We start from the raw sequence: 22820 nt of genomic DNA, 5'->3' as shown, positions 1-22820 counted from the left end.
TCTATGGGTAGTGGGGGCCAAGTTAGGCAAGAGACAAGCCAGAGTGACATTTCCACACATTACACCCAACCCCACAGTATTACATCCGCCATCGCTTTTAAACTAGTGAAAAAAGACACTACAAGAAAAAGCCCCAAATGTTTTCTGGACACAAAAAAAACCTCAATAATTTGAGAGCATTATTCAATGAGTTCTAGAAACTTATTCTCTTGCACCCTTTTCAATCATCCTTAACTTCATGATCTCTACTGTAACCCCATATTCTCTCCCGATTTCTCATGACCCAGTACTTCCCTACAAGCTCTTTCAGCTACTTCCTCACTCCCCTTCATGCTCTGCATCTCAACACCACGCTCAACTCTCCTACTCATTCATCTCTTAATATGCTCTCTTTCGTGTTTTTACTCCTTACACCACAGTCATCCCCATGCTCTGTCTCCCTCACTCACATACCTCATTTGCTTTCACACCCCATTCAAGGATTGAGGACAACTTTTATGATAAATAGCACCCTGGTCAAATATTGTTAATGGTGGCCCTCACCAGTTTCTGAAGTGATTACAGGTAGTGGGATTGAGGTGCACACAAGATTTGTCTACCCTGACCTCCAAGATTGGCATAGGGTTAGAAGGTCAGATTCCCCCCTCTCAACTCACATTCCTGTATTCTTATTTCCATCTTCCTTCATGATCTCTCCTGTAACCCCATATTCTCTCCCAATTTCTCATACCTCTGCACTTCTCTACAAGCTCTTTCAGTTACCTCCTGCTCTGCATCCCAACACCATCCCCAACTCTCCTACTCACTCATCTTTTAATATGCTTACTTTCATGTTTTTACTCCTTCCACTACAGTCACCCCCTTGTGCTGTCTCACTCACTCATATACCTCATGTGTTTTCACTCCCCACTTTCATTCCCCAAGCATGTCTCCTTGAACTCTGTCTCCCTCACTCATCCTGATGCTCTCTTCTTCCACACTCAACTGCATGAATTTTCTTCCCCCTTCAACTTCTCCTCATGTTCTCTCTTTTACATTTACCATCAACTGCATAGTAGACAATGCAGTCAACAACCAGAGAGAAGTTCAAAACAGACAGCAGTGGCATCTAAGACATCATGGCATGGAAAGCCACAGCTTTTCCAGGTCTTCAACCAGTGGGGCTTGGGAATCCCTGCTGGCTCTTCTTTTTCGAGACTTAGACCTACTACATGGGCAATGCTGGGGTTGCCCAAGGCACCCCTCAACTCACATTGCTTCTGGCAACCTTGCCCCTTCACTCAACCCAAGGGCTAATGTGTAAAGATGAACTGAGCCACTGGGACATTTCCAGTAGCATATTTCTGAAGATTCAGAAAATGAACACTGATTAACTAGGAAATTATAAACTTTCTCATACTGAAAGGCTTCAACATTGGCTTCCCATCCGTTTCTGAATACAATTCAAACTCCTCTTACTGACAATCAAATGCATTTACTCATCTGCCCCTCACTATCTCTCTTCACTTATCTCCAACCTTGAGCTCCGCTCAGCTGGTAAATCCCTCCTATCTGTGCCCTTCTCTTCAGCTTCCAACTCCAGACTCTGTCCCTTCTGCCTTGCTGTACCATATGCTTGGAACAAGCTGCCCGAATCCCTATGGCGGGCTCCATCTCAGGCAGTGTTCAAGGCCCAGTTAAAAGCCCACCTTTTTGAGAGTTCTTTTGACTCCTAACTCCTCTCACCTTGGGTTCTGCATCCCCAACCCTAAATGCCATGTCCGCCTATCCAATTTAGATTGTAAGCTCTTCTGAGCAGGGACCGTCTATAAATGTCAAAATGTACAGTGCTGTGTACGTCTTTCAGTGCTATATAAGTGATAAGTAGCAGTAGTAACATAGATCCTCCATTCTTACTGTTTGGTACAGGGCTATAATTTATGAGCAAATGATTTCTACCATAGAAACACTTTTTATGAACACATACACAAAAAAAATCCTGTTTATTTATAATTTATGGCTCACAGCATGGAAAGCTTTCATAAACAAATAAGGAAAAACCTATCATATTTTAGCAAAATACTATTTAACTGCTCTGTATGACACATTTTTCCTCTAGTGGTTTGTTTACTGTCATTTCTACTTATTGAAAATTTTTATCTGTAACAGAAACTCTTTTCTGTACAGTCATCTGTTAAATCACCCTTCTCTTTCTTGTGTTCTTTGGAGAGCTCACATTTATTATCCCATGGTGTAAAAAATCTAGAAGACTCACAGGGCAGTGGAACATTTTTTTTTAACTTGCAAAGTGTGAATTTAGAGGATTACCTGATTTTAAATGAAAATTAAAACAACTGGTAATAAATATTATAGTATTTATGGAGACACTTATCTTAGAAACAGTCTTTATCATGGTACTGAATTGCATTGCAATATTTACAAAAAAAATTTAAAATAAAATCCAGAATGCTTTGCATAAGGGTCCTTTTACTAAGGCATCCTGTAGTAAGGGACAATATGTATGTGTTAACCATGTGCTAAAACTATTTTTTTAATTTTTTGTTAGAGGGATGTGTGTCAGGGGGACATTTCTGTGCTGAACAATTAGCATATCTATATTAGCATTCACTAACTGGTTAGCGCAGGAGTCCCACATGAACCCTTAGGGCTAGATTTTATAACTGGTGGCGTTGTCAGTGGCCGCCTTAAGAGAGGCATCTGATTGCATATCAATCACATGGCGATGCCAGTTACAGAATCGCACCTCTGGCAAAGGTAGGCACCGGAAATATAAGCCAGGGTTTTCCAGGCCTGCATTTCTGGCGCCTACCTTTGATGGGAATTGTGCCTCCATAGGAGCTTTAGGCTGTATAACACCACTTCCGGTGTTAGCCATGCGTACAGTAGCGTTAGGCAGCCTAAAGCACCTACGGAGGCGTGATTCTGGCGACGATTTTGTAGGTGCCGGTAGATGCTTTCAAACTCAGTCAAAAATGTTGTTTAAACAGTGTTTTTTTACTGAGCTTGGGCGCCTACCAGCGCTGTTTAGTGAATCCAGGTCTTACTGTGTTAATGGCAATATTTGCGCATGGCCATTGATTTAAAAAAAATAGAAAATCTGCCATTTTATGGCTATGGCAAAAATGGCCTTAGCGTGTGGGAAAAACCCATGCAAGGGTATGCTAAGGCCAACTTGTGCCACAGCTTAGTAAAAGGACCCCTATGATAATTAAACAGCAAAACTGGACAAAATGATCAATATCCCAGGAAACAGGAAGGTTCCATCTGCTTATGATATATTTTTGTTACTTGCCCATAGTTAAATCATTTTGTTTTGATGATTAGGTGATTCCATTGTGGTGGCTCCCTGCCAGACACTCTCCAACGAGGAGGCCCAGATGTTGAGATCATGCTCCATTAAGGTTGTCCGCCACTTGGGCATTGTTGGTGAATGTAACATTCAATTTGCCCTGCATCCTACTTCACTAGAGTATGTCATCATTGAGGTCAATGCTAGGCTGTCCCGAAGCTCTGCACTAGCATCCAAGGCCACAGGGTGAGTAAAAACAAAATGATGGGGTTTATAGCCGACAAAGGACATAGATCCCCTAGAAACTGTATTTATATACTAACCTACCCCCTCCACCTCTTAGGTCCCTTGTAATTCTCACCTAAGTATCATCTTTTTTTTTTTTTCAGTTCAAATTGTTTATTAAAGTTTGTAAATATGTAAATACAAATAAACAGAACATGGATGTAACACAAAATACCATATCTTTTGAAACCAGAGAAATATAAATCTTAATATGATTAATCAAGTAACAGTCCAATGACTCATCCTAAATGAAATCTAAGCAGTAGGAGGGAGAGAATATGGAAAAGAAAAAAAAAAAAAAAAAAAAGGTGAAATAGTGAAATGAAAGAAGAAAAGAAGGAGAAATGGCCATCGGAGAAAAGGGGGAGGAAGAGGAGTAATCAAGCAGGAGATTGTGATTGCATATAATTGTCCAAATAGTCCCATGGTGTTGTACGGGTGGAATTTGAAGCATACATATTCGACATTCTAGATATACTAAGTTTTTCACCTAAGTATCATCTATATTTATCTTTGTCCTCTATGTCTGTCATAATTAGATTGTAAGCTCTTTCGAGCAGGGACCGTCTCTTGCATGTTTAATGTACAGCGCTGCATGTGCCTGGTAGCACTTTAGAAATAATAAATAGTAGTAGTAGTATTAGTATATAATTCAGATACAGGACATTGAATGGTATGACTAAAGACACCATATTATTCTTACTTATGAACAATCTGTTAAAAAATATTATCAATCCACAAGAAGAAAAAAGCTGTTATAAAATACCAGCCTAGCCCTCTGAAAAATTTGGTTGTACAGTTTTTGTTGAGACTGTCCAATTTATGATTCTCATTATTATAAAGCTGGACTATGTAAAATTGTAGATTTAGGGAGAGGAAGGAGATGCAGTTTGTAGTGACATGAGATATGTCGTGTCACAAACCTGCAGCTGCATACATGCTTCACTCACATGTTCCAGCTGAAGCGCTTTCTCATGGCAGGTGGGACAGCAACATTAAGTCCTTCTTAAGCCTAGGAACCTTTCTCTTCAGGGCCTTCCCTGATGAGTCAAATATGTACATAGAGGTTTTCAAGATGCCAAATGCTTTAATAGCCCACACATCAATATGATGGTGTTGTACTAGGAATCTGGAGTTTCCCCCTTTTTTCCCGGAAGAAAGTTCTTCTTGAATCTTTGTCCCCAGTTGCGACTAACTCTCTCGTCCTGGTTTTTAACACTTTCCAATTAAATCCAGCACAACCTTAAAACAACCCCTTATGCTACCCAGCTTTATTGTGCCTATAAGCACTCCAGCTGCAGACCTAAGAACAGTCGTATGCCCCCTAAAGATTTACGTTCACCCTAGTAGATGATGGCAGATAAAGACCTGCATGGTCCATCCAGTCTGCCCAACCTGATTCAATTCAAAAATTTTTTTTTTCTGCTTAGTTATTTCTGGGCAAGAATCCAAAGCTTTGCCCGGTACTGTGCTTAGGTTCCAACTACTGAAGTCTCCGTCAAAGCTCACTCCAGCCCATCTACACCATCCCATTAACTTTACCCCCTCTTGCACATTTCCAGCTTTATCCTGAGCAGGAGAGCAAATTACAAAATAGACATTTTAATTCACCCAGAGACAGGGCCAGTGCTTTCCAAGTATATAGTTTCAGCCCTCTTTGATTTGTTATTTTTTCTACCCTGCTGCCAGGGCTCTGGGATACCTGTTGACAAGATTTCACTGTTGACAAGACTTCACGCTCTAAGAAATTCTTCCTCCCTCGTCTCAAGACTTCATGACTTTCAGTCTGCTTTTTGTCCTGGAGAACCCATCCCCCTTCTCCTGGCTTTATGCCCTTGAGAAAATCTCCCTTAACACGGTTCTTGCCCTGGGGAAAAGACTTCTTGATCTGGGAACACCCATACACAAACTTGTTGTCTGGTTCTGCAGCTGAAGAAGAAAGTGAGAGAACTTTGTTACAGCAACAAAACCTTCTACTGCCTATCCTGGGGAATCCTTCTTCTGTTTACTGTTTCCCTCTTTCCATTTAAATTCATTTTTTAGCAAGAGATGCTGAAAACAGGATACTAGGCTAGATGGACCATTGGCCTCATCTAGTATGGCTATTCTTATGTTCTTAATTAATTCACCTGTGGAATCTGCTGTCTTATCAGTCTTCCCCTCTGGTTGCCCTAACATGTCATTTCTGACATCAGGTCCTTCTGCCTTATGGGAAATGTAGTCTACTTTGTTTAAGCAAGCCAGAGCTTCTTGCTTTTAAGGTGGGGACTTCTCCATAACAAGGAATCCTAGTTTCTTGTCACAATAAGGATACCTCACACCTTATATACTGTGTTTAATGTCTTCAAGAGAAAGTAGTTTTGATAAATGAAATACCACAAAACATCAGCATAAGCTTCTTGAGTCTCTGCAAGTTTCTTTAATTTTTATTCTTGTTTGTAGAATGGCATTCTCACTTTTCTGTTTATATTTATGAGGGCTCTTCAAAAAGTTTCCACACTTTCATGTTTTCATGGGAAATGATTGGGGCAGGAGAAATGGTAAGAGGGCGTGTCGTAGAATGTCATGTGAAAAATGTTATCACAAAACAGGGTGATTATGTGGAAAAGTGACGTAATATGCTTTTGAGATATTTAATAAATAGTATTTAAAAGAATATAAGTGCAGAAACTTTCTGAAGATCCCTCATATGTAATGTTTCTTCTGTCCTGCAGATATCCTTTGGCATTCATTGCTGCCAAAATAGCCCTGGGGATTCCATTGCCACAAATCAAGAATGTGGTTTCAGGAAAGACCACGGCCTGCTTTGAGCCAAGCTTGGACTACATGGTCACCAAGATCCCTCGCTGGGACCTTGACCGCTTCCAAGGCACATCCGGCGTGATTGGTAGTTCCATGAAGAGTGTAGGAGAGGTGAGTCAAGGTTTTTACCAAACTATCCTTGGGGTTTTTTTTTCTGAAGACAATTTTTGTCTTTCCTGAGTTATCCAGTAACATAGAAGATGATGGAAGATAAAGGGCAATTGACTCATCAAGTCTTCTTAGTTATTCTAAACAGTGGTACTCAAACCTGTTCTGGTGGACCACTGGCTAGTTGGGTTTTCAGGATATCAATAATAAATATGCAAGGAAGAGATTTGCATATAATGGAGGTGAAAGGCATGCATATCTGTCTAATGCATATTCATTAAGGATATCCTGAAAACCTGACTGGCTTGTGGTCCCTAGGGCAGGTCTGAGAACTACTAGTCTAGACCAGTGTTTTTCAACCGCTGTTCCGCGGCACACTAGTGTGCCGCGAGATGTTGCCTGGTGTGCCGTACGGTCAGGGCCGCCATCAGAGCAGTACCACAAGTCTAGGGAGAGGGGCGGTCCGCCCCACGTGGACAGGAGAGAGCTGGACGGGGGGACCCACGGAGTTCAATACATCTCGAGCCGCGAGGCTCGTCTTCTGTTCCTGCCTGCCCTGCAGCTAACATATAGCCGATCGCAAGCGTTCCCCGATGTCAGCGCTGACGTCGGAGGGAGGGCTTAAGCAAAGCCTGCCCTCCGACGTCAGCGCTGACGACGGAGAATACTTCCGTTCGGCTATTTGTGTGCGGCAGGGCAGACAGGAAGCAGAAGACAAGCCTCGCGGCTTGAGCTTCGTTTTGCTGAGAAAGTTGCAAAGATGGGCTGGTAGGCAAACACGGAACACAAAAGGGGGGAGGGAGTGCGTTTTGGACACAAGGCATGAACTTGGGAGAGAGGAAGGGAGGGAAAGAGATGCTGAGGTGGGGGAGGGAATGGGTTTTTGGACACAGAAGGCATAGACTTGGGAGAGAGGAAGGGAGGGAAAGAGATGCTGAGGTGGGGGAGGGAATGCGTTTTTGGACACAGAAGAAATGGACTTGGGAGAGAGGAAGGGAGGGAATGAGTGTTTGGACACAGAAGGCATGGACTTTGGAGAGAGGAAGGGAGGGAAAGAGATGGTTGTGTACACGGGGAATAGAAGAAAGGAGAATTTTTGGTCATAGGGAGGGAGTGAGGTATAGATAGTGGCATACCAGGGTGGGGGGGGGGGCGGTCTGCCCCACCCCGGGTTTACGTCCCAAGGGGGTGCACAGCTGGCCACCCTCCAGTGTTGTCCCTAGGCCGGCAAACTGCGGCTCTTTAGCCACTTGAGTGCCACCGCCGCCAACGGTGTTGTTGGCGGTGGCAGCATTATAAAATACTTTCTTTGTGTTTATTTGATTCCTATTCAAGAGAATTACTTTATATATAGTCAATATAGGCACAGAGTTAAATTTTTTAACATTTTCTAATGGTGGTGTGCCTCGTGATTTTTTTCATGAAACAAGTGTGCCTTTGCCCAAAAAAGGTTGAAAAACACTGGTCTAGACTATACTGCTAAAGATATGAACCAGATACTAGCATAAGAAATTTGCTTTCTGTAGGGTTACCAGATTTTACATATGTAAAATCCAGATCCATAGACCCACCCAGACAAAGTGCTGGGTTTTGAAAAGCCATCTGGACACCCGGACATGCCCTCTAAAAAGAGGACATGTCCGGGTAAATCTGGACCTCTGGTAACCATAGCTTTCTGGAAATATGTTGCTCCTTCTCCAGATCAGTTTATGAGTCTTCCACTTTGGCTCTCTATCATTCTGTGTAGATCATCATGTGTAGATGACTTTACAAGTTCCCAGATTTCTGTACTTAATGCAACACTCCTTTCATGTTTTAGGACCAAGGGAAAGGGGAAAGGAAGGGAATACTGCTTTTTTGTGGTTACACATTCAAGCAGTTTACATATAAACAAGTACTTTTTTGTACCTGAGACAAGCTTTCTAATAATCTAAAATAGATTTTTGATGGGGGTGACTGTGGTGGGGGCAAAGAGCATGTGAGGGAGTGGGAACAGCAGAAGGAGACAATGTGAAAGATGAATGAGTAGGAGAGTAGGGAGTGAGGTTGGGAGGCAGAGCAGGTAAGAGGGGAGCTTGTATGGAAGTACAGGGACATGAGAAGTTGAGAGCCCCCCCATGCGTGCTCAGTTGTGTGAAAACTGAGCATGTGTGGTGGTGATGGGGCGCTGTGGAGAGTGGAGGAGCACTTCTGCTGGTGGAGCATGGAGATCTCTGTCATCCAGGGGCCTGAACACAAATTGGAGGGGCCCAGACCCTCAAGGGACCCCATGTCTAAACTCCTGGTTGAGAGAGAATATATTTGCTCTAGCATTTCCATGTCATATAAATCCCTCAGCCTATTCAAAGTTGCAGCTATAAACTATTAGTAGTCATGGATGTTTTCAGCAGTAAAATATGGATATTTCTGCATCTTCCTGATAAAATCAATGTTATGTTTAAAGTAATATTTAGTGGAATTTCAGTGAGCAGGGGCTGTTGGTTCCTGCAGCTGCCTTCCTCCTCCTTTTCTTCCCACCCTGTCTTTCTTGAACAGATTATAGCCCAGTATAACTATATCTCAGTCATGGTTCTCCATAATCACCATTAAATCCAAATCACTGAAAAAGTCAACCAGTGAAGCCACAGGAACTTCCCTTTTCAATGCTTATTTAGAGTTTGGAGTGGTACCGAAGGACAAATGTGGTCCCTCTCCACAAAAGTGGAAGTAAGGAAGAAGTAGGGAACTGCAGGCCAGTAAGTCTGATTTCTGTGGTAGAAATGCTTTTATAACTAAAAATAGTGGCATTTCTAGAATCCAGTAGATTACAGGACCCAAAGCAACATGGATTCACTAGAGGTAGGTTTTGTCAGTGGAAGTGGCTTAGCTTAAGGCCTATGGGAGGGGCCTTAGGAATCTGAGCCAATCAGAGCCTTAGGCCCCTCCCCAGTGTATCCCAGAATGCACCGTGAAGGGGAAGGGCCACAATTTTGGAGTGATGGGCTGGCCGGCCAGCCGGTTGGTGTGAGCCTTCCTTCCTGCTGGACATTCAACTGAAAGGGATGGGTGGGGGGGTTAGAGTTAGAGGTGCGGGGTGGGGTGAGGGGCCTGAGCCTTGGGAGGGTGTCAGTGGGTTCAAGGAAATTCAAGTTTGGGAGAGTGGCTATAGAAAAGAGCCCCCGAATGCGCTGTAATGAATGTACATCCCTACTGAGTACTGTAACTGCAATACTGGACGAGGTATGTTAAAAGTAGGGAAAACCCCTATTTACAAATGGAGACTTGGTACCATTAGAGGCTGGTTTCAGAAAATCGCATGGTGAAAAATTTGTAAGCGCTGCTAATACTAACTTGTCTTTTTCTCTCCTTTAACTGTTGCTCATTACTTTTGCACCGAGAAAAGAACTTGATAATTATAGTTTTCTTAAACTGCTGCTTTTCAGGTTATGGCTATTGGGCGTACATTTGAAGAAAGCTTCCAGAAGGCCCTGAGAATGTGCCACCCATCTATAGATGGCTTCACAGCACGTTTGCCATTGAATAAAGAATGGCCAGCAAATTTAGATCTGCATAAGGAAATGGCCGAGCCTTCCAGTACACGTATCTATGCAATGGCCAAGGTACTGTAATGATGGAGAAAAGACTAGGATGTCTACTGTACTCATTTGGCCTGTACAGCCTCTGTGTCTGCGGTGCTCAGTGACTGCAGAGATTTTAATAGTTTCAACTGGAAATAGTTCCTCTGATATTTTTAGTACTTGGAGCACAGAAAAAAAACTCTGCCGCCCAATATTCAGAATGCAGGAGATAGCCAGCTGTATCCAGTGATCTGCAGCGAAAAAGTAAATTCAGTGTCAGCACTGTACCCTGTGACCATCACTGAATTTCCAAGGTTTTTTTGGCTGGCTGAGACAGTTGACTAAGCTGATATTTATTGCTGGCCGGCTAAGTCCTAATGACCAAAGATAGACATGCTTTTAGGCGGATCTATCTGGCTGCTGAAGTTAGCTGGTAAGCCAATGAATATTGGTGGTGACTGGTTATGCTAGTCCCCCAATTCCCCCCCTATCAAACTTTCAGGAAGTTAACTAAAACCTACCTTTTTGACAAATTCCTCTGAACGTTCTCCTCTCCTCCCCCCTCCTCCTCTGACCTTGACTCTCCCCAGACTCTTTACCGCCGTATGTAACACTCCTACTTGTAACTCTGATGTATGTAACTCATAGCAAACATAACTACTCCGAATATATTACCTACCTGCAAAAATTAACTTCTCCGTAAATGTATCGTCTAAAATGTAAATTCAATTTGATTGAAAATATGCATTATCTAGAATATTAATGTAACATTAACGAAATTGTATCTTCGCTGTAATTGTACAGTCTCTTCTTCTGTTAACCGCATAGAACTTCCATGGTAATGCGGTATACAAGAATAAAGTTATTATTATTATTATTATAACCAGTCACTGGGCTATCTATCAAATGGGATAGCTGGCTGAATATCAGCGGATAGCTGGCTATGTGCTATTTAATTGGCCGGGAGCTGTTCCTGGCCGATTAACTAGTGCTGAATATTAGGCCCTCTGGTGTTTATGGTGGACTTAAAGTTATTTATTTATTTACAAGATTTGGTAGATTGATCGTCAATCTAATATTGAAGCAATTTACAAAAACCAAAGTGTGAGCAGAGCTGGAGAATGGAATTTAAACATTCAAGACAGGATACCGTAGATGAGGAAGGGACAGGTAGCACAACAAATTCTACCAGAGAAAACCAATATATAACTGAGACACATAAGGAGAGACTTAATGAGAAATCCTAATGGATGCATAAAATTTTCAGCATTAAAACAATTTTAGGACAAGTTAAAAGCTTGACTATAAAGCTACATCTTCACCCTTACTTTGAATTTCTTAATAGGAGCTTTCTTGCCATATGTCTGGCGGGAGCCTATTTCAAAGGAAAGGTACCAAATAACTAAAAGCAGCATTGTGAGAGCAGTTCAGTCGGTCTAAATATAGTTGGGATAGTCAGAAAGTGTGCTTGGGAAAATCTCAGGCAGTAGATTGGGACAGAGGGAACTAAAGCCAAGTGCAAGTAAGCTGGAGAACCAGTATAAAGCAGAGATGCCAAGTTACCCAGTTCCAGGCTGGAGACTTTTTGGCCAGTCCTAATTTTGAACTTATATCCTAAAGTAGTGTAGGATTTGTTGTGCTTGATCCTGTCTATTGAAATCAGTGCTGCAAGTCCCATAATACACCAGGATGTGGCGGTCAGAAATTCAGGACTGTCCTAAAATCTCCAGCCTGGAACTGGGTAACTTGGCATCCCTAATAAGGGCATGCCAAATTACAAGTAGATCGATTTTTTTACTCTGTCAAAAATTACAAAGACTAGGGGACACTCGATGAAACTGCAGGGAGATACTTTTAAAACCAATAGGAGGAAATATTTTTTCACTCAGAGAATAGTTAAGCTCTGGAATGCGTTGCCAGAGGTTGTGGTAAAAGCAGATAGCGTTGCTGGTTTTAAGAAAGATTTGGACATATTCCTGGAGGAAAAGTCCATAGTCTGTTATTAAGATATGGGGGAAGCCTCTGCTTGCCCTGGATTGGTAGCATGGAATGCTGCTACTCTTTGGGTTTTGGCCAGGTACTAGTAACCTGGATTGGCCACCATGAGAACGGGCTACTGGGCTTGATGGACTATTGGTCTGACCCAGTAAGGCTATTCTTATGTTCTTAGCTCTTATACCTCAAATAATGTATTCGTATTTTCCTTTACTTAAAGTAAAATTACTGCCTGCTGTGAAAGCTATACAACAGTGTGGTACAACACGAATAATGAGATGCTCCTTTGTCCTTCTAAGCATTCAGCCTTAGTGCTTCCACCCTACCTGCTGAAAACTGAAATGGTTGATCAACAGGTCACAAAGCTAAGGTTATATCAGTCAGGAATGCTGAGTTGTAGGGGTAGAGCTGTAAGTAGGATATTTTGCGGTGTTAATGTACTTTGATGATTGGATGTTGTCTGAAACCTTTGTCTCCTCTCCCATGTGGCAGGCTCTGTCTGTCAACGTTCCCATAGATGATATTTACAAACTAACAGCTATCGACAAGTGGTTCCTTCATAAGATGCAAGGCATTTTGGATATGGAGACGCAATTGAAGGAGAGTTCAAGGTATGTCAGGTACACCAATCTGTACCATTCCTCAATTCACTGTTGTACCACTTGCAAAATACTATTAAAAAATTCTTAATAAAATTAATTAGTCTCAGCCTTGGAGAAAAGTAATCACGAGAACTACAGTTCACAAAATGCTTTTGGATGTTCATAAAATACAAATTGGATCAGGCACAAATATGTGTTCTAAAGCTGTTTGTGATCATTCTCCTCATTACCTAGCCTCTTTAGTGATTCCACATGTTTCCATGCAGGCTCTATGTTCCCTTAATGAGTTTTGATTGGTTCTTCCTTCTGTCTCACTGATACGACTTGATGTTACACACCAGAGTGCTCATTTGTGCTGGAAAGATCATGTTCTCATTCTGCCAGTGTAACTGAACAGTTCATGAAACATTATAATATCCACGGACTCACAGAACAGGTAGACCACAGCAGCAGAGCAGCTTCCCAACTGCTTTAAGAGCATAAGAAGTTGCCACTGCTGGGTCAGACCAGTGGCCCATTGTGCCCAGCAGTCCACTCCTGTGGCGGCCCCCAGGTCAGTGCCCTGAAATCAGCCCTACCTGCATATGTTCTGGTTCAGCAGGAACTTGTCTAACATTGTCTTGAATACCTGGAGGGTGTTTTCCCCTGTAACAGTCTCTGGAGAGGGTTCCAGTTTTCCACCACTCTCTGGGTGAAGAAGAACTTCCTTACGTTTGTACGGAATTTGTCCCCTTTTAACTTTAGAGAGTGCCCTCTCGTTCTCCCTACCTTGGAGAGGGTGAACAACCTGTTTTATCTACTAAGTCTATTCCCTTCAGTATCTTGAATGTTTCTATCATGTCCCCTCTCAGTCTCCTCTTTTCAAGGGAGAAGAGGCCCAGTTTATCTAGCCTCTCATTGTACGGCAACTCCTCTAGTCCCTTAACCATTTTAGTCACTCTTCTCTGGACCCTTTTGAGTAGTACCATGTCTTTCTTCATGTACGGCGACCAGTACTAGATGCAGTATTCCAGGTGAGGGTGTAGCATGGCCCGGTATAGCGGCATGATAACCTTCTCAGAATCAACTATTGTGGTGGCTTTTATGATATTGGGGGTTCTTATTTTTGGTTTAAGGAAATATGATTATATAACTCCCTTCTATCGCGAATTACATTGGCTGCCTGTTGAGACACGCATTATTTTTAAGTTGGGTTGCATTTATTATACAGTTATGTCAACTCATTCTCAGTTTCTATGCAAAAACATTCCCGCAAAGCTCATGTTTTTTATTTGTTTATCCATCAGTGAAGGGCTGTAAGTTTAAAAGATTCCATGAACGTATGCTTTCGTATCAAGCTGCTACCTTGGATAAAGAATTCAAACAACTATTACTTGTGTCATTTTCATATTTAGAATTCAGAAGGCGTTTGAAGACTCATATGTTCTCTAGGTTCTTGGGTAATTAACTTTTCGATATGAGCGTTTTTCGATATGAGTTTAATATAATCTTTTGTAAACCGCATAGATCTTCAAGGTAATGCGGTCTAGAGCAATTTACACAATGGTTCAGCTCTAAAAATAATTCAATATAACATAAAGTACCATGTGTCTTAAGATAACAAAACATGTATTCTATAGTCAGTCATCATTCACATGTCCTAACCTTCCAAATTGTTATATGGCCATGTGCCATTCCAGCCACTCATGCACCTGAGAATTAAGGAAAGGGCTGAAACCAGCAATTTCTTTCCCATTGGCTACTGTTTTATGGTAGTAAACTGTGCTGAATTCATGCCGCAGAGCTAGAAGTGAAAATGTCAGTATTGCAGTGCCAATGCATTGGGTTCCCCAGTCAGTCTAGCAAGTTTTGAAGTAGACTAAGCCTGACAATTAATGAAACTAGATCTGTAACCAAAGACATACTCTAACACCAGTTAGGACTTATCAGTGGGATAAAATATCCTTTAGTGAGCGAGGATGGGCCATGAAACCATGTAATACAAGCCACACACACACAGCAAAAATGGTGAAAGCAAATAATATTTATTAAGGGTGTTTGGTACGATCTCCTGTTCACAGGAGTGGAAGAAGTAATACCAAACCTATTTCTAAAAACACAACATTCCTTGGGTGGTCTGCTCCTACAGGATCATGGTATACGTGAATATCTCTAGGCTCAGCAGCAATTCTTACTGGTCTCTGGATCCAGACTTACCAGCACAGTCTCCAGCAGGTATAGGAAAGCCAACTTAAAACAAGACTCTGTTTGCTGGAACTGTTTAAAAGAAGTGGGAACTCTTGATCACATGCTTTTTCACTGTACGCTGGTCCGCTCCTTTTGGACTCGCATTTGGATCACCATACAATCTATTACTAACTGCTCGGAAGAGATCTCTATGGACATTGTAATCCTTCGCTCTCAACATCCCTGCTTTGCACAATCAAATTGTCCTTCTAAACTCATTGATACCATGTTTGTGACTGCTCTCATGCACATTCTAAAAAATTGGAAATCATCTTCGTTATTAGATTATACTTTCTGGTGGAACTCTCTGTGTATGTATCATAGATTTGAATCCTATGCATATGAGAAAAAAAATACATCCAGAACCCCCATGAACTTGAAGCTTAACAAATCACCTTGGTCATTCCTGGATACCTATATACGTTCTGCTTCGTAGACACTCCTGTCTTCCTTTTCTTTCTTTCCTTTTCCTTTCTTCTTTCCTTTTTTTTTTTTTGTTGTTCTCCCTCACTTTTTTCTTATATATTCTTCACATGCAGTTCTAATAGTAGGAACCTTTCTCACTGTTATATTCCTCTATAGTTGAATATAGATTTGCAGGTTCTTTATACAGAAAGCTTTATTTTGATTTTATGTATTTGAACTGCTTCCTGTATTTTAAAAAAATACTCAATAAAAAATTATTGAACTAAAAAAAAAAAAAAAAAGGAAGCCTGGCTTGCAGTTGGCCAGGTTAAAACACAAAGGACCTGATAATGAACTTTGGGAAGCAGTCCAGCTGTCTCACATGGTCAGCAGCATCCCTCATATTCAATGCTGGGATCGTCAGTATTGAATATCCAGGGCAAAGGTCAGCAGTTCGCACTTAGCTGGCCAAGCCGATTTTCATTGGTTTTTTGACTTAGGCTGGTTACCGGGGATTTAGCCAGCCAGGAGCCGTTCCTGGCCAGTTAAGTCCCGCTGAATATCAGGGGGAAACTCTTCAAGGTTCCAAGTTGAAATTGATCTACCTGAACCTAGAGGCTGTGGTTTCTTAGCTTCAGGGTGGAAGCATCTGCATGGGCATCGCTGCATCTCTCTGGGCCCTCTTAACCTAGCTCTGGCATGGGCTTTTCTACTTCCTGGACTGTGCCCTCCTGGCTCCACTCTCTCATGTCATTTTCCTCTTGGGTGAGACTAGGGTTTTAAGGTGGCCCTGACACTATGAGGGAGTGTTCTTAAGGTGAAGTAGCAGTTTCCTATAGACTCCCTTACATAGGGTCTTTTGGTAGAATCTATGGCTCTCTAAAATATGTCTCTGTTTAATATTTGATCTAAATATGGTACATTCTTATGAATCTCTTAGTCATCTGCCTAAGTTCTTGAATCAGTACCCTTTAAAGCAGTGATACTTTCCTTATTAATCTTTCTCTATTTTTAGTGGCCATATAAAGTGACCAACAGTACTAAATTGAAGACCAATCTTATTCCTTTGCTCTATGGTTTATGAAGCCAGCCTGTAAGATTATTTTTCAGTTTCCTTGCTGGTGTCCCAGTTGTGCAGAACTATATTCTCACCACAAGAGGATGCTAAAAACTCACAGTATGAAGCCAGGCAAAATAATAGATTGGACATGAAAGACATAGAGTGTGGGATAAAGGTGTTAGGAAAAAATTCCGTTACTGAATCTATGCTTTCCTTTTAACATTATTTTAATTATGTATTCCTTAGATTAGAAAGATTGGTCAGTTAGTAGAAAAGAAATGAATGGCCACCAGGAGACAAAGTCACCTTTGTTATAAACATTCTAATGTCATATTTCAAAACTCTTTATTGGCCCTTTCTTACCTTCAGGGTTATCAACGTTCCCATAGATGATATTTACAAACTAACAGCTATCGACAAGTGGTTCCTATTATTGTTTCTTGTAATTGCTGCAAGAAAGCTTAGTCCATGATTAGGAAACCTTTATACACACATGGCCACATGAATGTCCCAGGAGCCCAGTTTGGGCTCAGGCCCGCCTGCCTGCAGTAGTTCTACATGCTGCCAGTGGCTGACCTGAGAGCCTTCCCTTTGACACATTTGCATTTTGTGTTAGAGAGAAGGATTTTTGGTCAGTCGCAGCAGCATGTAGGAACCGCTGCCGGTGACCTGAAGATGCTGCATGGGCTGAGGGTGGGTTGGAAGGGAAGGGAAGGAAAGGAAAGGGAGAGGCTGCACAGGAGTTAAATCAGCATCTTTTCAGCATACCTGATCAAAGAATTGACTTCCCTTACAAAGTTTCAAAATACTTTACAATTGTTTAAACATTTAGGGCTGGATTCTTTAAACATTGCCTAGTGATTCCTACATTTTAGATGTGGCTTGGTGCGGTTGTCAATCAACTACTAGGCACCATTTATAGAATCATGCCTAGCGATGCCTAAGTAGACTTATGCATCGTTAGGCACCACTTCATTAGGCCAACTTTTCCCTCATCTAATTTGGTTGCTCCTATGTCAGTTGCCTAACGACATCTAGCTCAACCATGCCTATTCTCCACCTGTAACCATGCCTACTTTTTCAGATAGGCATCGTTAGGCATTCTTAAGCGTGGGAGGGCGCCTCCACTTAGGTATCACTAGGCGTCCAAGAGTTCAGCACCGAACTCTTAAATTGATTGATTATTTTTATTTTTTTTCGATTGGCTGAAAATTGGCACAGTCAAATACCAAGCCAATAAGAAACATTCATAAGCAGGAATCGTATCAAAGAGCACTAGATACTACTCAATAGTGGGTAAGCTGATAATAGAAAGCACAAGAAGTCCTTAATTAGCCCTGAAGCAGCTGTAGGCAAAACGCTGGCCATCGTCAGCAGGCAGGATCAATTGAAAGTAATACAGAAGAGTGCTTTTTGAACTATAGTGTATACTGATGAATTGTTTTGCACATTTGTGAAGGTTTTTCCTCTACTGGATAGTATCTAGTGCTCTTTGACACGCTTTCTGCTTCTGAATATATTTTTTATCAGTTCACTAAGTTCTGATGAACTGAGGAGCGAGGCCTCTCTCCCACCCTCTTCTCTACCCCCTTCACCTTCCCCGCTTCCCCCTGCCACGTGCATGTGTGCCCCTTCCCTTCCCCCATACCTCTTTAACTTTCTTGTGCGATTCGCTCCTGCCCCTATCAACCTCCCTGGACCACCTTGGGGGCAGCTTAGTGAGAGCCTATCAGGACCAAGGGGGAGGTCTATACGTGTCTGGGGAGGGTTATCAGAAGGAAGGATCATCCTCAAGCTTCGGAGTCCTGATGGCTCAGCTGATCGTGGATAAATTCCCCTGCAGCAATCAGCGTATGGCAGCTGCGGGCTTACTTTAGGATCTCAAGGCAGAGATAGGTGGCTGACATGTAGGCCAGGGTTTTCTGGACCTACATTTCAGCTGCCTGTCTTGGCATGAATCGGAACTAGGTAGGTGCTTTAGCCCGCCTAACACCACTTCTGGCGTTGGACATACTTCCTTTGGTGTTGGTCAGCCTTAAGCGGCTAACTAGTTGCAATTCTGACGCCTTTTATTTAGGCATCGGTAGGCACTTAAACCTTGCCATTTTTAACAATGTTTTTTAATTAACTTAGGTGCCTACCGAATAGCGGTTAGTATGTAAAAGTTAATCGGCTTTATCATGCAATAACTGGCAATTTTCAGCACTGACCAGCCAGGTTTAGTGGCCAATCAGGCCTCAATGGCAGTCCTATCTTTGGCTGCTATAAACTTAACTGGCCAGTGCTGAATATTAACTTAACCGACCAAGGCCCTCTTTTACTAAACTGCAGGAGAGGTTTCTACTGTGGCCCACAGCACTAAATGCTCCGACGCTGCTCTGATACTCATAGGAATCCTATGAGCGTCGGAGTATTTAGTGCTTCGGTCCACGGTAGAAACCTCTACCGTGGCTTAGTAAAAGGGGGGGTAAGTTTTCACTGGCCAGAAATTAACTGGATATTCAATGACAATAATTGGAAATGGTCTGGCATTGAAAATTCACGGACCACGAGAGTTAGCTGACCTGCTTTCTATGCTCTGTTTACAAAATCTAAGATATCTTTAGACTATGTAGTAGTGCTTGCAATTTATCCTTAGATTCATGGCTTAAGGGGGTAAAAATACCTATAAAAGAAACATCCAGTAACCCTAGCAGAATGTTCTGTATATTGCCAAAGTTAAGCCTGTATACGTACCCCTATATATTTCTGTGTGCATACTGAGGGCAGAAGAGGCGTATAAGGAAGAATCAGAGGGGACCAGAATAGTAAAGAGAAAGTTCTCTGGCATGAGCCTTTTTAAAGCTTCTCATTTTTCCTGTGATATCTTAGTGGATCTCTCTCAGCTGAGACGTTCAGTAGAGCCAAGCAGATCGGCTTCTCAGACAGACATATTGGGAAATGCTTGGGGCTGACTGAAACTCAGACCCGAGAACTCAGGCTGAAGAACAACATTAAGCCCTGGGTGAAACAGGTAAGCCAGATTTTCTTTACCAGTAGTGACGTTTCTGGTTTTTTGGATTCTTTGTGGCTTAAACTTGTGTGCCATAAGCTAAAGATTGCATCTTATGACCTTTGAACATTGCCGTGTGCTTCTGGAAAGCTGATTTGTAAATTCAAACAAGTGAATGAAATAGAAAGAGCTACATAAGAGGGAAAGAACTAAAGAAGGGCAAAATATTAGCGCTGAAAAACTATAGGCTGGTTAGTTTTACCTTGGTGGGGGAAAATTAATGGAGACCTTTTTGAAGAAAGGGTAAATGCAGTATACTCGTATCTAGTGTCAATAGGATGTGGAATCCAAAACAGCATTGTTACACCAGAGAGAAATAATGTTTAAAAATATGACCAATTTATTTGATTAGCTGACTAGAGAATTAGACCAAGGGTATCAAATGGACCAGGATTTTATATTTCTGTTGCCTAAGTTTTGGGAGAATCATGCTTAGCAGTGCCTATCAGGCTCAGTTTCAAAAAAGATAGATGTCCAAAAGACAGCATAAACCAGCACTTGGACGTCTTACTAGTCAAAACGCCCAGATGGACATTCTCAAAACAGACTTTCTAGACATCTTTCTGGTTGTTTTAACTCCAGAGTGTTCAAATCTTAAGGGGGCATGTTAGAGGTGAGATTAGGGCGGGCTTAGGACTTAGAAGCTCGTCAGGATTAATCAAACCTTTAACAAAAGGTCCTGGGATTTTTTTTTTTTTTTTAGAAGTTTAACTGCATCTAAATGCTAAAAAAGTGCCCAAACTGACCAGATGACCACTGAAGGGATTAATTTATGACCCTCCTGTACTCCCCCAGTGGTCGCCGATCCCCTCCCGTCAACCAAAGATGTTTAAAAAACCAGTACATTCTAGACTGTATTATGAGGATGTGCTGAAAAGTTCTCAGCCCAGGCAGCTTCAGATGTTAACAGACATTTGAGCCAAGAGAGCAGAGGTTATTGCAGTGAATTTCACATTAAAAGTTCCAGGTACAGATGTCACGCTTCTGTTATATGGTGAGCACTTCAAAACCTACTGTACCTACATTAAGATGACACCTGCAGGCATAAGGGCTATTGTGGTGGTGTACAAGTGGGTACAGTAAATTTTGGGTGGGTTTTGGAGGGTTCACCATACAACAGAAACAAGTTAAAGTGACATTTGTTACCTGGGACTTTTAATATGACATTCTCTGCAGTAATCTTTCTGTTGTACTGAGGAATGCTCAGCTGTCTGTGACAGTTTGCTAAGAATTCTAGCTGCCCAAAAACTTTCTTTTGTACGTTTTTCATGTGGACGTCTTTATATTTGAGAATAGGCAAAAAAGATAGATGTACTAAGGACCAAAACGTCAAAAAAAAAAAAATGATGGACATCTTATTGTTTTGAAAATGGACATTTTCTCTATTGGATTTCTGGTTGTCTTTCCCCAAATGTCCAAACTCAGACTTAGATGTCCTATCAAAAATGCCTCTCTGTCACACTCTGCCCATAAAAATGCCCACTTAGGAGTTAGGCATTGCTAAGCTCCATGCGATAAGTGCCTAACTTTTCCAGAATCAGGTAGGCGCCTATTGCTCAATACATTTTTTTTCCACAATTATTGAAACTATTAAGGGGATTTTGCCAATTAAACCCTCCTTTTACAAAAGCGAAGCGTGGTTTTTAGCGCCAGTCGCAGCGGTAACAGCTCTGACACTCATAGAATTCCTATGAGCATTGGAGCTGTTACCACCGCGGCCAGCGTTAAAACCACGCTAAGCTTTTGTAAAGGGGGAGGGGGTAAGTTAGGTGCCCTTTACAGAATCTGGCCCTAGGTTCATAAATTAGACTCACAAATCTAGGCAAATGAATGACAGGCTTAAATTAATAAGCGTAACTTTTAAACTCCTATAGTAAATCAGTGCTCACCAGTATTTCTGTGGCTGCAATCCCAATTTGCTGCAACCGCAGTCCCAATTGGCTGTGGACGCAATCCTAATTTGCCCAATATTCTATAGACAAATGGGAGAAAGGAATATTCTAGGATCTTTTATAAGACATATGTTTGCCTGGCTGACATGAAAATGTAATTGTTTTTCTAAGTTTGTCATGATAAGGGTAATTTTGATTCTCCCTGCAGGGCTTGAAAATCAACTTTTAAAGGGTAAAAGGGATTTGATATACTGCCTTTTTGTGGTTACAATTAAAGTAGTTTACATATATACAGGTACTTATCTTGTACCTGGGGCAATGGAGGGTTACCCAGAGTCGAAAGGAACTGCAGTCACTCCTATTAGGCTATTCCCATTAGAAAGTTCCCTGTTGAAATTCCTTTTTTCCCCCCCAAATCTTATTGATTTTATTAAGCATATAAAAAGTGCAACAACTTTACATTCAAAAATTCAATAAACAGCACTTTACTTGCAAATTACTGAAACAATTTACCCATCCCTCCCCCTCCCTCCTCCCCTTCCTGGATGTGCGTGGAAACCAGTAAAAATAAGATTGAATCTGGTAGGTGAATTACGAATCATTAAGGAGCAGAGGTAGGTTATAGGGATAGGAGTAAGAGGTAAGTTATAGAAATAGGCAGGGACCACTACTCAGGCAATAGGCCTGATGGGCCGCTGCGTGAGCGGACTGCTGGGTGAGATGGACCTCTGGTCTGTCTCAGCGGAGGTAACTTCTTATGTTCTTAACAAATGACTCCAATGGATTCTAAATTTCTGTAAAATTCTTAATTTTTCCAGATTGCTCCGCTAACATTCTTTCATAATGGTAATATAAACAAAATGTTTCCCACCAAAAAGTAAAATTTAGACGATCCCAATTTTTCCAATTTCTAGTGATTAGTTGTATGGCCAACCCAGTCATTATAAGAAGATTCCTTTTGAAATGTACATTGGATGCCAGTACTGTAGGGATGATCTTGTCCTAAATGTGGGCTGTAATTTGTGGTACATTACTTCATGTTAAGCCTACTTTAGACAAGTATAAAAGTCGCCTTTTCCTGATCATGACAGGAATAGCTGTTCAACTGATCACACATAATTGGAAGAACCATGACAGGATTAATTACACTTTTGGCGGGTAAATGTGTGTACCACATATAAGTATGAAAGAATGATGGCGGAACGTTTGGGAACTAGTAAGTCCTTTAATGATGTATGGAGTCCATTGACTACTTTTGTTACATTACAGTAAGGGTCATGTTTCTTCCCTTTTCTTTAGATTTCTTTACACATCCAGGGAGGATGAGTGGGTGGGGGAAGGGAAATGTACGTTGAGGAGTTAAATTATTTAATTATAATATTGAAATCACATCATATGTATTATTGTATTAATAATTAAGATGAGGATGGTAGTAAATGATTGTTTAATGTAATAATTGTATAGTTATTAGTGCGTTTTATGCAGTATTTATGATTTACCAATTGTACTGCACTATCAAAGTTTGAAAATCAATAAAGATTTAAACT

General features: G+C 41.5%; 1 protein-coding gene across 2 annotated transcripts in view; it reads left to right on the top strand.

Moving 5' to 3' along the window:
* Positions 1-22820, top strand: part of CPS1 (carbamoyl-phosphate synthase 1) — a 189317-nt gene that overhangs the window by 84220 nt on the left and 82277 nt on the right. For both annotated transcript variants that reach the window (XM_033947173.1, XM_033947172.1), the window contains exons 18-22: positions 3325-3535; positions 6289-6487; positions 9907-10083; positions 12529-12647; positions 19201-19342. In XM_033947173.1, coding sequence (XP_033803064.1) covers positions 3325-3535; positions 6289-6487; positions 9907-10083; positions 12529-12647; positions 19201-19342 — 848 coding nt within the window. The remainder of the gene's footprint in view (positions 1-3324; positions 3536-6288; positions 6488-9906; positions 10084-12528; positions 12648-19200; positions 19343-22820) is intronic.

The sequence above is a fragment of the Geotrypetes seraphini genome, chromosome 5 (genome assembly GCF_902459505.1).
Source record: "Geotrypetes seraphini chromosome 5, aGeoSer1.1, whole genome shotgun sequence".
NCBI lineage: Eukaryota > Metazoa > Chordata > Amphibia > Gymnophiona > Dermophiidae > Geotrypetes > Geotrypetes seraphini.
The sequence above is the reverse complement of the archived record's forward strand: the minus strand, read 5'-3'. Positions and strand labels throughout refer to the sequence as shown.